Consider the following 18551-nt stretch of genomic DNA (forward strand, 5'->3'; position numbering starts at 1 on the left):
CCCAATAGAATAAAGATGTCCGGTATCATAAATCAATATCATCCCCTCCTCTCCTAAAATTAATAACGACACAGATATGTCAAGACACGTGCGTGTGCCGCCAAATGTAGAAATGTTTCTTCAACAGGGATATTTCAGGATCCTCTCGCTTTTAGTTCCGCCTCCGATCCGTCATGTCTGCATTTTAAGATGAATACGCGCGAGTGTCAACCGATTGGCATTATAAGGGAAATCGCGGTGATAAAATAAGTGAATCGCATACGGTACATGGTAAGCATACCGTACGACATTAGCGTGATGCGCGAGAAACGACGCGAGAATCGCGCGCCTCTCCCTCGACGTTGATGGCGCAAGGCCGACGATAAGAGAGATAACATTTTACACGGCGCGTTCGAGGCATCCTCCGGGTTTCCCGGCGCAATGGGATAGAATGAGGATATCCGGGGGATCGCAATTGTCCCGGTGACTAGTAAAGACACGAAAGAGACAGGCACGTGGAAGCCAGGACGCATGCGTGTCGTGTTGCTCCTGCTGGACTCCGTACGACAAGTCAGTCTGCATCTGGACTCCGGCTCGCGTGGGTTTTCTACACGGTGCGCGGCGTGAAATCTCACGGAAATCTCGGAAAAATCGCGCGGACACCCGACAGTAACGAGTATGACAATAATCACTGCCATCCTAGTCCCGTGGACCGCGTGGATCTTGCTGGTTACGTCGGTGCACTCGTCCGAAGGTAAGTGCACAGGGGTGAGCTCGTCTCGACGGTCCTCGTCGAGGGATAACGAGGGTGACTCTTAATCGTCCGCGCCCGCCAACGAGCGATCGTCGTTCGTTTGTATAATTGGGGAATCGTGATGCACCGCGTCGTCGATTCCGGGGAGCAGGAATCGCGAACGTACGTACGATGAACCATCACGACACGGATAAATGCGAAACGCGCGTAGGAATCTTTTTCGCAACACACGGGGAGAAAAAAAGGGCGCGTGTCCACCCGCACGAAATGCATAAGAGAACGGCGAATACATCCAAATGCACGAGCAGCCCTCTTCGCAGCACCATCCATTATGGTTATACCATAAATCTGACTTAACTCGACATGCCATTTTGCGAAACTTTCTTCATAAAGTCACGCCACCATTTTCAATATTTTTTAATGCTTTTTATCGCGTTGTTCCAGTTTCACGATATTACGAGGGATATTGGAGTGTATGCAGTTACTCTCGCAGGTATCGTTGTTCTTCAACGGATAGCATGATTAAACTTTACACACTGTCGCCATATGTAAAATTCACGCGAAAAAACGGGGACTTGCATTTACGATACGCTAAACGTGTCTGACGATTACATAATTGACGTGAGCAATGTTTTTCGGGGTTTTCTGATAATTTTACGTGAATAATAAAAACGTCAAGCTACGCGAGTTAACTACGAGATGCTCGAATGCATAGTTTCATTTTACATTTATCTTAATACATATCTTAATACCTAATAATCTTAATAATTAAAATATCAATATAAAATGTACAAAAAAAAACAAAAAGACAAGCAAACCATAATAAAACAATGTTGATATAAACTAATATCTGCACACATACAAAAGTAACGAACGGGTGAGGTGCTTTAGTAAATTTCCTCGCGTACAAAAACGAAGAACTTAAATAACGATAAAACCGCGTACCACGGTTAAATGAGAATTTGTGGAGTGCACATGGTGGCGTGACACAGAAGTATTATCCGCGAGGAAACGGAAAAAGCCTCGAATTTATGGAAGTGCTAATTGGTATTGTTAGCACGGCACCACGAGGAAATAATAGCGCGATCGTTTCGATGAAATGACGGAAAAAAGGGTGTTAAAGACAGAGGGGCGGAATCGCGCTGGAACCGATGATTTATCGAGCAAGAGATCGCGTCGTGTCGTTCCGCGACTATCGCTCTCGCTTTTGCATTTTTAAAGACGGCGGGCGGAAGCAGGAACGATGCAGAAAAGAACGGACGAAAAGAACAAGTAAATCGTGAATAGTCCGGATCAATATTATGTACACAGTGTGCAGGGTACCGGACGGTACGAGGCGGCGAATTTAAAATACATGAATGATATACATCGATGTACGTTAATGTCGATGTTTAGTGTGCGCCTAGGTGTGCGCATTGTCGACACGTATAAAAAATTCTATAATTCGTGAATATTAAGTGTGACGAATCGGCGGATCCCCGATAGCGTTTGTCGCACGCGGTAAAATATGTGCCATCGATCGATTGTGCCGTTATTAGCGATTTCCGGAATGTCTCTTGTCGATGAGTCTCTTGCCTTACTGGCATATGAGCGCACTTATTGTTTAAACGATCCTGCATATTATTTAAATATCGCGCCGCCAAACGCACTTTGCTTTAAAGCAAAATTCATAGTGACGATGATTTCGTGATGTCGTATAATAAACGGCAGGAAAATCCGACGTAAAATGGATCGCGAGTTCAATGTTTAGCAGTCGTTGAGTGATTATGCGATATGCAATTATTTCCCGATAACTGTGCCCGAACGGATAGGAATATAAATGGCAACGTGATATTTTATGTCATAATTTCCATTAGGATAGCTATTAAAATCCTGAACGTTTGCATTCGCTCAGATAAAAGAGACTGACCGACTGCGAAGTACTGCAGAATTATTGAATTATTATCGATTTCAACGTTTATAGCGCGGGATAAATGCCAGGCGGCCAACGTTAATTCTCGGCCCCGCTACACGCAACTCTAATCTTCTTACCGAGGAAAAGGGATGCTGGATCATTGTCGGGCGTATTTTGTTTCCTTGTATACATAATAAATCTCCGCGCTTAGAGTTGAGGGAATGTTTTTGTACTAACGATCTCAAAACAGCCAATCGGGGCTTATGCGTTTTCATTATCAAGCGCGTTGCGCTCATGATCGATCTTTCCGTTTTCCGCCGCATGAAGCAGCGCGAACGTCATAATTACTCGAGATTTATACTGTTGAAAATAAAAATTAATCAGCGAGAGAGGTCCTCACGATGTCGATAAAAAATAGAAGAATCCTGAAATGGAAGAACGGAAAATTATCAGTATTTATACAGAAGCGTAGAAAAATAAATTCAAAAGAAGAAGCGGAATTTAACAACGCGTAATGAAAGTTTCAGCTTCGTCTGACTAACACGCGTCCGATATAAAATACGAAAATACCATTTATCTATCCTAAAAATCTGACGAAAATGAAAATACTTGGAAACTAGCTAACAGCTACGTGATGATGACGTAAAAATATGATGCAAGTGTTTGTGCAGGCATACATTACATCGTAAAAGCACCAGGTACCATATATTCGTGTTTATCGCGTCTATCGTGACAAAGCTGGGACGTTAACGATATGCTCGCGCGTCACGTAGCCCGCGGGAAGACTTATTTCCCGGCGATCGGGAAAACTCGCGTACTCACACGGGGGTAATCTCTTATTTAGCGGCCTTAATCTGTTCAAGGAATGTGGAAAATGTAAGGCAGCTGCGCATATCCAGTCAGCAACGGCTTCAACCCCATGTCACGGGCAGGCTTTGCTAATTATTCGCCAGCACGCGAATGAGAGAAATTCCTTTCTCTTTCCTGGTGCTGTCCAGCGAGCGCGAACGTGCGCGCTCGCGCGGGCGTGCAAGCGCGGGCTGCGATGCGAGCACGCAACGTTATACAACGTGGGGCAATTTCCATTATGCAACGCGCCTCTGTTATGCAAATAGAGACGCGTGTCTGAGCGGACGATCTCTTATGTGCGATGTTCGGTGCACGGGCCGCGTGCGCCCGCGCGCGCGTGCTCTTGAGCAGCGCGGAAAATTCAGCTTGGCGGGTTCACGCGGACGTATCTGTGAACATGCGGACATGCGGATCTTTTTCCCTCTCGCTTAACCTAACCCTCCTCGTTGGTCACCGCGATGAAATCCTCGATGAACAACGACCCATTCCCGGATTAAGCTCAGCTGTTTGTAGGTTAAATTGTGTTTTTTCGAGGAGCTTTCCGAAATAAGACACGTTTATTTTATTAATCGATCTGCTCGACATCGACAGACTTGTCGATGTGAATAATGGACACGTATGCATTGATTTTTGAGGATACAAATGGTTCCAACGTTGAATTTAAAGTCGAATCAATTAATTAAATCACGCCTCGTTAAATGCATATTAATCTCTTTTAATTTATAACGTACGTGCCAACGCACGACGCGCTTACGAATTTTGATAAACCGTCAGAGTGACGGGAAATCATTACGAGAATCGTTCGTCATGAGAACGAGAAGTTATTGTTCGCGCGAGGCAACACGTGTAGCGATTACAATTACAAATTTCAGTACACCGAAGATGCGGATAAACTGTCTCAATTATGAAGGCACGATTAAATTCTGATGCTTAGCTCCCGCTGCTCACTGAATTGTACCGGCTCCTCCCGCATTCGAGATTGCCGTTTTAAGGCGATTTACGACGGTGATTTCGAAACTCTCGAGCCGCGTGTGCACCGGCGGATTTGTGACTTCGTAAAAATTTCAGGGTGATCGATTGGAGGACGACAAGTACACAACGTATGCATACGTCCAGTCGGTAATCGAAAGTTTCGAATCCTCTTATGGAAGTAAAAGCTTTGCAGAAGCTTGCTGTGGAGGAGCCGCGCTTGTTACGTGTACAGAAGCAGGATTATTAACGTACAATATATTTTTACGTACATATTTTTTTAATGATCAATTTACCACGTTATTACGGGGAGCTCTTAAGACGTATATCTCCGAGTATACCGCTTGTTTCGCGGTAAAATCAACAGGCGATTGGAAAATTAACTCGGGAAAACTTCGTCCAGCGGGCGCATTCAGATGAAGGGGGAAGAAGAGAGAGAACAGGGTGGTACGGGGCGCATTCGGGGAAATTATTATCAATGTACACACCTCGTCGGGGAACTCCATGGAATCGAACGGTCGTTAAAGTTAAATTGGCTCGCTAATTAATTTCCACGCGGTTGCCCGTCCAATCGCCGACCGGCCCCCGCCACCTCCCTGTACGACGGGAACATCCATTTCTGCGCCTTCTGGGGATTATTTTTTAAAAGTTAGGAGGTAATTGACATTATGTAATGCGTTTGTAATTAATGAGAATTACACGCCGCTCATTTATTCCCGTCGCCTCGTTCGAGCTTTTATCGTCAAATATCATCATCGCGCGCGCGTATACTGCACGATGGTGCAGAGACTAGTTTCGGCCAGCAGAACGTGGAAAAACACGAGTCCTACATGCTACCTTTTTACACGCCTCGCAGAAACGTCTCTTCTCGGAAAAACGTGAAAAATTTTTAAAGTGCACACGTTAGACGTTGTTCATAGTCGCAGCATACTGTTACAATATTGCTAATAGTGTGAACGCGTCGATATTAATTACTGGATGCTACTTCCGCGTGAAATGCTTATGTAATTGTTTATGTAAATTTATTATACTTGTCTCGCAAAATAGCAGGCAACGCAAGATTGCGTGGAACACGATTAATATCGGTCATAACACCCTTCTTTGATTGACACATTCGTGCGCGTAATGTTTCGCAAATCAATTTATACATAACGCATGAGCGACATAAATTACCAACACGTATAACGGCGTATCAACACGGGAAGCTTGTTTGAATTATCCAGTAATGCAAAACATTTTACTGTCCAATCGCTAACATGAAATTAATTACCGTCAAAAAGAAGGTAATTTTCATAAACATTCTTTACGTTGAAGGTACGTTGAAGCGTTTTTTCTGGTAACGTTCAAATCGAGGCGATTTTCCTGAACAGAAAAATGAATAGGCAAAGCATCGGAACTCGGAGCATATATTGGTGATCCAAAAAAATTTTCAATCGCGCGATACTTTTAAGCGGATGTCCAAAAAGAAACGTTCAAAGAGAGAGAAAGAGAGAAGGAGTGGTGAACCGACCGTTACTACTGCCGCTGCTACTGCTGCTGCTTTCTCGATAGGTCTGAATTTTCACGAAAACTCCTCGGTCAGTTCTCGGGACGGTTTCGCGCGAACTTCTCCAGGTCGAAGCGACAAGGATGATTGCGCGCGCGGAAAGGAGGACAATCGCGTCGAGGAACCTATCTGGCTACCATCAGCTACCGCAAAGTGTAAAACGTCAGCTGCAAGCGCTGTTTTGCGCGCGTCCAGATTGCCGACACGACCACAGTCTCCGACACGCCGATTTCGCCAGTGCACAGTTCTAGTGCGTTTTCATGCACCGACACTCGACGGACTCTCAAAGGTCCGCAGCAAAAGGGCGGAGAGACGTTTTCTCGACGTGTATGGAAAGAATCGGAAGGGACGAGATGAATCGATCCACGTTGGTTTAATATAATTCCTCTCGAAATGCTTTCAGAGTCAAAATCTCTCTCGCTCTCTCTCTCTCTCTCTCTCTCTCTCTCTCTCTCTCTCTCTCTCTCTTTCACTCTCCTCTGCAAGAGACGCGGAAGTTTGGGCTACTGAAAGCAGAGAACCAACGAATCGCTTTTTATCTAGAACTTGAACAGTTTGTGAAACGTTAAGCGTTCGCTCTTAACGCAGTTGCATCCGATTCTTCATGTAGCTTTTCGCTTTTTTGTATCAAGAATTTTATCGCGTATAGATTTCATTTTTTTTTCACGCAAAAATTCGCTGTCTGGAGCCTCGAGTGTGAAAAGCGAAAAAAAGACCTGACGGCATTTTTTGTAGGTAACTAGAATTTCCACGTAGAAACGTCTGGCGTGCACTTTATTCGCTTCCACGGTAAACTTGCGCGCGGTTCTTTTTCCTACAAATTTCTGCTTCCCTCGTGCAGATTACGCGTCCACGCGTAGTAATTTGAGCGAGCATCAACGCATACGTATAAAACCTACGTGCGATGCAGAAGGGCGAAGCTTCGGTAACCTCGGATACGGAAACTCGTCGGTGGGTTCTCCGCACCATTGTTCTTAGCACGAAAGGAAACGCACAAACATTGTGAATCGAGCGCTTTTCTCGTAATACGAATTTCGGATGTATCCAGCGGAAACGGAATGTTAAGACTTTAACGTTAACGACCGAGCGCCGTCTGTCTGCAATATTATGTCATTGCACATTGCATTTCCCTCCGTACGCTTCGCAATTGGCTATGCGACCTCTTTTTCAGAAGCTCGGAACCAGAATCTACAATTCCTTAAAAAGTCTTTATTAAAAAGCGCTTATTTGAGTTTTGCAATCTCCCGAGTCTTGCTTTTGAGAATTCTTATTACTATTGAGAATTGTAACATATATTCGTTATTAAAAACACTAAACAAACGGGACGAATAAAAGTTACAATCCAATAATAAATTCATTGCTTCGCTAATAATGCGAGTTACTGGAACTCGATTCATCAATTCGCCATTACAAACAAAATGACCTTTGCGATCTTTAGAGTCGCATTGGTCAATACTTTTCTCATTTACCTTATTTAAAGAGAAGTCAGGCAATGATCACGTGCAATCACATTTTTCGCTCTTAATCAAACTCATCGTTAAATACAACCGGTGCACGGAACCCGGGACGCAACGTGATGTAAAGTATTAACGTAGACGATGTTCGCTTCGCCAAGAGTTTTCAGCTTCGTAAGAGTCATCATCCGAACTTTACGGAGCTTGTCGGATCCTCGTGGAGACGGTTATTAACTTGTCATCGGAGCGAGTTTTACCTTCTTTCCTTTTTTTTTTTTCTTTTTTAATCAAGTGTTACGACGTAACTCAGACAGCTCTATCATCCGCGCCACTTTTAATCTTTAACGTCGTGGAGCTTGGAAGCCAACATCAACGCGAGCTGTTCAATCGAATATGTACGGGATGGGATTTCGGAAGAACGAAGGATTCGTCGTGGTTACGCGTATCGACTCGCGCTCTCAATGCGCGACGTTGTGTTTGCGTAGCGATGTAATAAGGGAGTCCCTATCGAACGTGCATCGAAAATTCGATGGAAACGTCGTACCTCCTGATAAATAACAGCAAGATTGCACTGGAAAATTTAAGCTATTACCTGAGCTTTCTCAACAGAAAATCCATTTTCCTGAAATCGTTGTTTATTATTGTCTATTATTGTCTATTATGTCGGTCAGATATGACGTAACCGATTGTAACAATTACCGTTTTGTTGGATATTTAAAACCGTATGTAAAACTACAAAAAGATTAATGATCTGTTTCCAGCGATTCGTTTAAATAAAAGCTAAAAAAAAATACAATTATAATGATCTATTTCCAGTGATTTCTCGTCATTTAATGTCAATTAACTTGCTACACTTTTCATGCTGTCACCTGCGTAGTTGCATAAAATGTCATGTCCTCATACATAATGTCCACATACAAGTAAAGCATGGAATATCTTTATCGAGAAAAAGAACAATTTGTTGGCAGATATGACAATATTGGATTTGCACGTGCATTAAAACGTGCTTCATGGCAAGATAACGACTTACTGGTGACGTATATCTTTTAATAGAACTTCTACAATGAAATTGCAGCAGGAAATGGGCCATCGAATTTTGCATCCTGAATGACAATGCGCCGCGCGTCGGATTACACGCGTCTCGCTCACCCCCTCGCTGAAAACGGGATTATCACATAATATAAACTTTACGGTTTCTTTTTTCCCTGCCACACGCGGGGAAGAAACCACCAGGTTGCCGGTCGTTCTTATCGTCATGGTGCTGCTCGAAAGCCGCGCGCGACGTGTGCCACCGTTTCACGATGACGAGCGCTCGAAGTTTCCCCCATGTGACACGTGACACATGCTATGCAACCGCGGTGTGCGCGCGTATTCATTATGGTGTTCCACCGTGCGCGACGTGAGGGGGTTGGGGTTTGGAGCGCGAGAGGAAATTATGCCTCGTGTCTCCTTACGCCCCAATACCTTCAACGAGCACCGGCGCATACTTACGCGACGTACCGAAGACGAATAGCTGTTACCGCGCCGTTCGACGAATTAACGCGGCCGCTCCACACAATTTCGTCCACAGTCCGCATCAACCCCTCCGTGAATACGTAACGTAACGTAACGTTTATTCCGAGTTCAACGTGTGAGCTTTTCGCGCGGGCTTTTCGCGTGACCGCGTTCGACCTCTCGTCACCCCTCGCATTTGGGGTGAAATCTGTGGATCCATCCGCGCGCTCACTGACCATCGGTCTCTCTCTTTTCCGGCTTTCTCTCCATCTGATCGTTCTCGTCTTCCGGTCTCGAATCCGCCCTCCAGGCCCGTCCCTCACCGTTGTTACTCTTGGCCCTATCGAGACGTTAATCACCCGGCAAGGAGAGATCGATCAGCGATTAATGAGAAACGTCGACGATGCGAAGGTGGAAATTTACACGGTCTGTTCCGCCGGTACCGCCACCGGCGCTGCGAGCCGGGTATCGTGATCGATTCCCGGACACCCCTCGGCACGCCTTTCTTTGGGATACGCGAAGTAGTAATGGAGAGTCGAAAGTTAGACGTGGGGAATTAGGAGCGTTAGAAGGAAACCCTGCGGCTGCTGGTAACCTTTCGAGAGGTCTTCGCCGAGCCAACCCCGTAATAAAGCATGCGACGTCACTATTGTGGCGGGAATGCCGAGGAGTATTGTGCCCAGCCAAGAGTATTGGACACGTCGTACGTATCCAAAGTTTCACAGTCTACGCTCGGTATTTGTGGGTGGAACCTGCTTGACATCCCCGGCGAGAACCTCACTCACCTTGTCCTGGGAAAGTGACTCTTCTCCAAGTTTACTGGCAATCCTAATGCTCACGATAATATTTAATGGAGCGCGCGTGCGGTTCTCCCCGTGTCGGTCGGCGCACGAAACGCAACGAGGTCGAAGCTGACCGTTCGCTCGTGCGCGCACTCACCCCGAAAAGCATTGTTGCGCAAATTAAAGGCCGGTGCTGAATAAGCTTGATTTGCGACAAGCAACGGGATACACTGAACCGACTAAAACGAGCGAACTGTTTAGTAACAGCAAACAAGGGAAGGGTCGGGCGAGGGCGAGAGGCATATTACGTAGCATGTGTTTATCGGTTCATTATTAGATATTAGGAAACATTAACAAGGAAAGACAAATCGTTGTTTTGTTAATTAATGCGATTGCGTTATTAAATATGTTTACGACGCATGCGCTAGCACTCACACTCGTACACTATGCACAAGAAACTTCACCATGGAAACTTGTGTTGTTGCGTACACGGTAGTAATTATTAGCATGTAATTGGTCGCGTGCAACTGTTTTACGAAACGCCGTATCCAAGTAAAACGGTGCTTTAGCAATAATTGCGTATTTCAATCGCAAGTGGCTCCAAATTGAGGAATTGGTAATCGAATTTGCTCCAATTCGTATACGCATGATACGTACGTACGTACAAATGAATTAATTAATGACATCTTTGGCGGATCTAATTGTAGGCGACGTTAATAACCGCTCGTTTCGGCTGCTTTATCGCTTTTCGATTGTTCTCTCCTTCCGTGAAATCGGCGATTCCGAATCAGAGGAGCGAATAAAAAGGACCGGAGGAGAGGACTCAGATTTCACGCGATTTTAAATTAAAGACCGCACGACGATTGTACGTGGAAACTTTCCGAAGATGTCCCTTCTCACCGAGGAGGGATTCTTCGAACGACTTTCTTACTAACGACCGATTTGAAACGATTGCTTCATCGTCCACTTCTGCGACTATGAATGGGCTAGTCCAGAAGAAGAACAAAAGTCGCCATTTTCTCGGATCCGCGCCGAATGACATTCGGGAACGCTGAATGAAGGCTAGTCAGCCATATTTTTTTGTGTAACTCTAGATAGAGCACTTCCGAGGTACGTCTGGTGGAAGCTGCGTGTTCTGTAACGTTTAAACTCGATCGATGACGGCGACCTAATTACGTCCTCTCGTCGCAAGAATTTAATCTTAACTTTCATTACGATAATTTTATAGACGACAACCGTGGAATCCCCCCAGCTTTTGTCGGAAAAGAATTCATGCTGAATGTTATCTTTAGTTATAGGAGATCGCGTGACCATCACCGTGAAACGCAGCTGCTAATCGCTTAGCAACGTCAAGAAACGTGCAATCGATATCAGACATTAATTCTGACGGTTACGCCATTTCGTAATTAGCACGTCATCACACGTAAAAATGTAGGTACATCGGGCGGAAAGTGCACGGAAAAAATCAGATGGGTAACCGATGTTTCGCGCGCGAGGTACACCGGCGCGATATTCAAGCGGCAAGCGGATATTTCTCCAATGTCCTCGATCTCGCAGTACTTGGTATTGATTTCGCTATGCAAATATCGGACGCGGACGATAGGAAAACTTCTTCACTTCGCCCCATCCTGGCGGAAAATGTTGTTTCTGCCGTTGGAAATACTCCGATCCATTGCGTAGCCCGCTTCTGTTCGGTGCTCCGCGCTCGACGTCGATTTCCCGTTTAAGTTACTTTGGAAGATAGATTATTGGCCAGGAACGCAGAGAAGCAGATATCAGCCTTTAGATATCGGAATATTCCTGGCAAATGCGCATACGTACCCGTCTCTTATTCTTGTCCCCGGGCTTTCGTTTCCTCCGCTTGCGCGAACAAGCACTCCGCGGGCGTATTATAAAATCGGTTTGCGATATTGTGACGTTCGTTTATCAGATCAACCAATAAGTGACGTTCGGTTCTCGTAAACCGTTTATAATATTAAATCCGTATAAGAGGAAAATGCGAATTGTTCAAGATTTATTTGCATTTATGGGATTCTTACGATTTACGATGATAAAATGCAGAGAATCATTTCTGTTACGATGTACAACTAGTTGTACATCGTTATCAGACAGATTTTCATTAAGATTTTAAGCAAGAAAAATGAAAATTAATCATGCCAAGATAGACACCTGATTTCTCAACGACCTTCTTTCATTCTTAACGTTCTTCTACTTCATTGAAGCTAATGTAATAATAAATATATTCTCTGACTTATTCTTACCAAGAATTATCAATTACAACAGTACTGATGTATTTAAATGAGCGAATAAATGTAGGTTTGGATTAAATATTAAATTACTGTGTAATATTTAGAACACAATCTGACACATTCGTCGGAGCCAGCAGCTGGCTCCTTCCTTTCTCTTGTCCTTTACATTTATTCCGATACGTTGCGATTCTCCTGGCCAATGCATAAATCCGCGGCAACGGAAGTGAGACAGGTCGGCGATCGCATAGTTAAAAACGCGAGTAATGTAATGCGCTACGAGATCGAGGAGGGAAAGTGGGAAAAGGGGGTGAGGGCGCGGCAACAAGAGAAAGCGTGGACAGAGCAACGTTGCGCGTACGACGGCGGGCTCGGATTGCCATGTTGGCTGTTGTTCAAATGGTCTATCCGACAATAAAAAGCGATGCACGTCTTTTCCGGAAAATCCCCTGCTTCCGCGAGATTCAAACGCGGAGAACCTCGAATGCGCGGACAGGGCCGGTAAGGGGATGAAGAGGACGCGAGTACCGAGGGGAAGGAACGAGCTGAGAGCTCGACGACCCGCACCCATCGTCGGGGCTTTTCTGCTCTCTCGCTCGCGGTATCCCCTCTTCATTCCTCGGTGAGTCGTACTGCTGTCTCGTTCCCTTCTTCATCAACCCTCTCTCCTTCTCTCTCGCAATCCTTTCGGACGACTCCCTTCGCTCATTCTTCTTATTCCGCGTCCTACCCCTGACCCCCGTTCTCGCGAGTCTCACGAGTGGACGAAGGAAGAAATGTGTTTGTGTTTGGACTCCCGCCAGATAATCTGCGGCAATAAATTTCTGTGTGTATAGCGCCATGTGATTGGTTTTATCTTCCGTGCCACGGCGCCCACGACCGCCACGGGCTCACTGCCACGGTGTACGTAACCCTTTAACCCCTCCCCTTCGCGACGGGGCGACGATAGATAACCGGAAGGAAGGACCGATACGGCATGCCAGAGCGCGCGGTCGTCGTGCTCGAGGAAAGTGGATAGCCGGCTACCTATAGCCGAGAAATCAACCCCTAATTCGTTTACCACGTGAGGATTCACTGTGCGCGGACACCGGCTCTTCCGCCCTCTCTTCACCATTCGAACCCGTTCCCCCGAGCGTACGCCCTGAATCGCAAGCGGGGCCCGTCTCGCACGCCTCGGGGTGCCGGAAGCAGTCTCGAAGCAAGAACCTCTCGCGCGTTTTATGTGTACTGCGCTTATCCCGCATCATCCGTGCAAAGGAGCATAAGGGAGAGGAGCGGCTTTCCTCCTCCTGATGCTTTCATAAGTTTTAGAGCATCAGCATTCACCGATGTCGTCACACGTGAATGGTCGCGATATCAGACGTTTTATGAAGTTCGCGACGCGCAAACTTGCTGGTTCTCGCGATATGTTCTTCGACGAGGCGAATCCGCGGGCGTTCTTTCGACATTAAAGCGCAATTGCGAGAAATCGCCTCGCGATAACGCAACGCGAGCGAGTTCGGCAAAGTTTTCTCCGAGGAACGTTTTTCCGATGTATCTCTGTTAAGCATGAACGATAATCTCTTGTGAATAACGTCAACGTGAAATTATTTCCCTACATTACTTTTCCGTAATTGTGGATGCATGCTCCCGCATTTATTTGATCCCGGGAACCCTTCGCGTTGAAATCCGCGCACCGACGTAATCATTATAATTCTTTGCCTCCCCGACGACCATCATCCGCATTTCCGCGGAAAATACATTGCGTACTTCCAGCGGGCGATATGTCTTGCGTTACGTATGCAACATGCGATTTAGCTATTCTGCAGAAACCAGGGCTCACCTCTAGAATTCCTTTACGCTGCAAACCGCACCGAGCGCAGGTAACGTCGAAAAACGGCCTGTTGCACATGACTGTGAAATATATCAGCCGACATAAGAAGTGTGTTATATTTGAAGGTGGCATTTTTATAGCGAGAATTGAAACCGCTGTTCCCCGACGACGGCGACCGGCCGAGATAAATTTGTATCGCAGTTCGTGGCTGCTGCGGTACGCTAGCAGACCAGTGCGGCGCACGCTAATCGATATCTCGCGTAATCTAAAAATGTCACAAAATAAAGAACGGTTAAATTCTGTTATTCGCTCGTGTAAGCTTAAGTAGGCGCATACTTCAAATGAGTCCACGCTACGTTTCCCCTATACTCGCGAAGGCGGTGTTTCCTCGGAATAACGTCAAACGTTTTACTTTCTCAAAAGCGCGATACCGGCGATAATTACAACGCCAAAGCGAAGGTTTCTTCGTTACATGCCCGTTATCAATTCGATACTCCGGTTCGATTTAATTAAATAATTGAGATCCGCCGCGCGACTTACACTTCCGCAGAGTTCTTCTCGTGCAATCACAGGGAGTGATCTCTGATGCATCACGCGCAAAGGAAGCTCTCAATTGTCCCGCGCTCTCGAGCAGTCGCGAATTACATCGCGACTCTTCAAACGGCCACTATCGCGATTGTTCGTCACGAGTGCAACGACGAGTGCAACAACGTTCTCTCATAGAATCCTGACAATAAACGGTATCGCCATCGCTGAATCTTCTCTGAGGAGGTGCCAAGGCGTCTTCAGGCCTCTTTCAGATCGGAACGAGAAGAAGGATGGCCTCCCGCTGGACAAGACAGCGATATCGATCGTGCGAGACGAGACAACCGGAACTGCCACGATGATTCGTAGGTCTACGAGCTCTTCGGCTTTTAGATGCAGTCGAGAGGAAGGAAGAGAGACAGACAGAGAGAGAGAGAGAGAGAAAGAATCATTATTTACGACGGCACGTGTGGCACGATGGTGCGGGACGGCTCGCGCGGATTATCCGCGTACTCGCGCCGAATCAGCACGCTTATCGCGCAACGTCGCCTCGTCCACCGCATCCGGTGCCGCATTGAGGTAAAACGTGGAGGGATTTGCCTTAAAACACTGTCGGTCCCGGAGCAACCCGCCTTCTTGGGGCGGAAAGCTTAGCTTAGGGGATAGTCGGGAAGACCGCGACGCGCGGTTGTAACAAATTCTGCGGCGACAAAACGAGGAATTGCACTAACCAATTTTTTCCAGCTAGCTTCTTCCCTCCTAGTATTCTTGGCACCATCAGCCAACTCGGTTTTTCGAGTCACGGAGCAGCTTAATTGAAATTATGTGCGAGCCTACATGATAAACATAATGTCGACGCGGTATTAAGCGCGCACCGCAGCAAATAATGTTAAATTCATAACGATAGAGCCCGCGTTAATAGCTGTGTATGCGGGCAGGGTCTGGTTTAATGTTTTGCTATAACCGCGCTAAACACAGAGCGCATATTGCGTTTAGGTAGTGGAACGTATCGCAGTTATTTCAGCGTATTGTGCCGTGCATTACGCAATCCCGTTATACGTACACAATCTGTAAACGTTTCTGGAACTTGATGTGAAAGCGTTTAATTGAATTCCGACCAATGGATCGTCCAAAGCGATCGGGGTAAAAGTAAACGCTGTCTTTCGATACACGAGCGATACCTTGATGTTTACGCTCATCTTCGTAAAAGAGTCTTCTCTTTATGTTCGTGAACTTGTATGTTCCGTATAAAGCAGAGGATGATTAGCCAATCGATTACTTTGCTGGATTGGTCTCGCGATCGTTTAGTACGGCGGAAATTAATAATTTTAATATATAAACCATCGTTACAGTTAATATTATTTCGTTGAAAAAAGAGAAGAGAATATCACACGAGTCTCTCCTTTAATTAATTTCGCAGCGGTAGCAGGAGGATTTCATCTGTATAGTGAGTGCATTGAACTTGAACCGCAAATAAAGAAATGATTCCTAATGTATAAAAATAGTCGAAGAAAATAAATCAAATTTAAGCACAAGAGAGAATAATACATCGCATATTTTCTCTTTCCTAGTTCATCTTGAATATTTTCTCGTCTCGTTCAGCGCGTGCTCTTGACGCGCATCTCCATGCCGACGCTTGCTCTGAGCAGATAATAAAAACCAAGCTTCGAAAAAACGACGAGACGACGTTATATTTTAGCATCCGCGGAGGAAGTGCAAAAGAGAACGAGAGAGATAGAGAGAAAAAGAGAGAAAGAGAGAGAGAAAGATGCATAGGAATTCGATCTGTCTACGAGGCTACGTCCGTCGTTTCGGGCAAAGTGTATTCAAAGTGCCCAAGCAGTGAACTTTCCCAATCCCTTTCCCGTTCGTTGTACATGACGTCGTCCTGCAGAAACCGGCGGATGTTGGTACAGCCGGAAACGCCGGGCTGCACGGTCGTCGAACGAGAGTCGCGCGATGGAACCGAGGAAAATTGATGCTCCGAGCCATCCCGACGATCCTGAGGAGAATGGTTTTCGGTGGTGCAGTATGGGTCTCCATATCAAAAGAGATCTCGCCTCTCTCTGTTCTTCCCTGACTCTTTGCGTCACTCCTTCCTCTCTTTCTCTCTCAGACTGCCGACACATCTTCGTTAGTATCACGGGTTTTACTGCGCCGTCGCTCCGCGGGTTGCACGTCTCGCTCCCTCTCGATCTGTCCCTCCGTCTCTCTCGCACCGAGACCCTTAAACTACAATTGTAACCGTATGTACCGGGTGTCGTCATAAAGTCACGTACTCCGTCACAATCGCGCGTGGTCTTTGACAATTTTCGTGTCCGTGTGTTCCGGCGAGGAAAATTTAATCCCCGTCCTCGTCATCGTGCACCTTTCCCCTGCTGCGCAAATTTTTGATTTCCAGCATTTTACGAGTCGCCGCCGAAACCGGATCTGAATTCTGAACCACGCGTCACACCCGGTCTCTGTTCGAATTAAGCGACGGGTAAGTAATCCCGTAACGTTAATCAACTTGAAGACCTGCAATCCTCAGTCGTTCATAAATGGTTGCCAAGGTTTAAGTCTCAGATTGCAACGAAGTGATCGACATTCTTCTCCGGATGATTTTCGATACCCACGGCAGCGGAAACGCACACGACTGTCTCAGAATACCCCGTACATACACGCTGAAGCGGAAAAGCCATATACGCTGACACTCTGAGCCGTTGGCCACCATCCAGTCTCGACAAAACGGCTTAACGTCCCCGTCTTGGGGTAAAGAGCGACGCGACGAGTATGTGTCATTGACTCTCTCTCGCAGAAGAACCAATGCTTAGCGAGACGACGTTAATGCTTCGACGTTGCTCTTAAGCTGTCGCGATTCCACGTTCTCCACTGGCGGTTCCGTTCCAATCGACGCGACGTCTCCTTTACGGCGCGCGCTCCTGTAATATTTTATTCCGCCGCGACTATTCCGCGCTGCTCGTTCCCGACTCTTCCCGACGGGAGAATTATCGATGGGAAGTGTCGGCGAAATTCGCCCCAACAGTCGGAGGTCGATTTTACACCCTCCGGTTTCTATCTCTTTTCTCTGCGCATCGAGGCACGTCAGTCTCATCTACGTACGGTCGATCTCTTAACAGCATGTTTTAAAATTTTAAATGCTCGTCTCTTTGCAATGGCGATCTTCTCCATACCGGCTCGCTATTACGCGAGCGTGTTCGCGCCGTTCTCTCATCGAGTTCTTCCCCCATTTTCGCCCTCGTCCCTCGTTAATCCATAATACTCAGCTCGCGCGCGTCCGCTCTTTCCAAATTACATGTGACACCCTTCTCGCGCTCCTACTATATGCCAAGGTATCCTACCTACCAATGGGATTTACGCTCGATCTGCGGCGCGCTCTTCGCCTCTGTCGTGGACTGTTAAGGTCTAAGCGCACGGATAGAGCCGTCTCTTGCGGGACTAATTTCCGCGATCGTGGCGGAAAAACGTGCGGCGAGTACGGAACAAACGGTCTCAATCGGTCTCGCGATCGTGATCGGAAGGCCGCTCGACGGCATTTCCGCTTACGATCGCGCGCGCTTCACTGCTCCACTCAACGATCATAAAGCGCAATTCGACGACGACGACGCTCGAACGACGCGTTTCGCACCTTTTCGCAGCTCGAACACGCGACTGTCGACCAATCGTGTCGTCTAGAAAAATATTCGTCATATGAAAACCTGCGAGAACACGCGGCCGCGAGCTTCCCGTAAAATCGCCTTCCCCTCTCTTTCGCGCTTTACGTCTTCGTTTCTCTCCATTATTATTTTACCGTCCGACAGGCAGTATCGACATACACGTACCGCGTACGTGAGAGGAACCCTTTCACGTTGCCAGCCTCTCTCACAGTGCTTTTACTCGATTTAACCCTCCACAACCCCCGGTGGTGCCGACGAGCGACCGCCCGCTCAGCCGACGGTGACGACGACCACTGGTACCTGCAGTAATAATGGCTAAGGACAAATCATTTCACTCCGGCCACCATTATCGTCGTTGCCACTGTCGACATTGCTGATATCGTTCGTCCCCCGCCGTCGTCGACGTCGGGGGACCTTCAGTCGTCGGTAAAGAGGCTTTACTCTCCTGATTGAACAAGCACCAAATCGATCTGACTCCGGGAATTTCCCAAGCAGCGCTCGGATGACAGACTTCAATTTCAAGCGTATATTCACTTGTTGCCGGATTACCGACCCGCCCCTGTCGCACGGGGGGTCGCACACGTCATCGC

General features: G+C 46.8%; 1 protein-coding gene across 1 annotated transcript in view; it reads left to right on the plus strand.

The window, feature by feature from the left end:
* The first annotated feature begins 517 nt into the window (after window positions 1-517).
* The window catches only part of LOC105281461 (neurotrimin), a 181716-nt gene continuing 163682 nt past the window's right edge, over window positions 518-18551 (plus strand). The window contains exon 1 of the mRNA XM_011342709.3: window positions 518-733. Coding sequence (XP_011341011.1) covers window positions 658-733 — 76 coding nt within the window. The 5' untranslated portion in view covers window positions 518-657. The remainder of the gene's footprint in view (window positions 734-18551) is intronic.

The sequence above is a fragment of the Ooceraea biroi genome, chromosome 1, assembly GCF_003672135.1.
Source record: "Ooceraea biroi isolate clonal line C1 chromosome 1, Obir_v5.4, whole genome shotgun sequence".
Taxonomy (NCBI): Eukaryota; Metazoa; Arthropoda; class Insecta; order Hymenoptera; family Formicidae; genus Ooceraea; species Ooceraea biroi.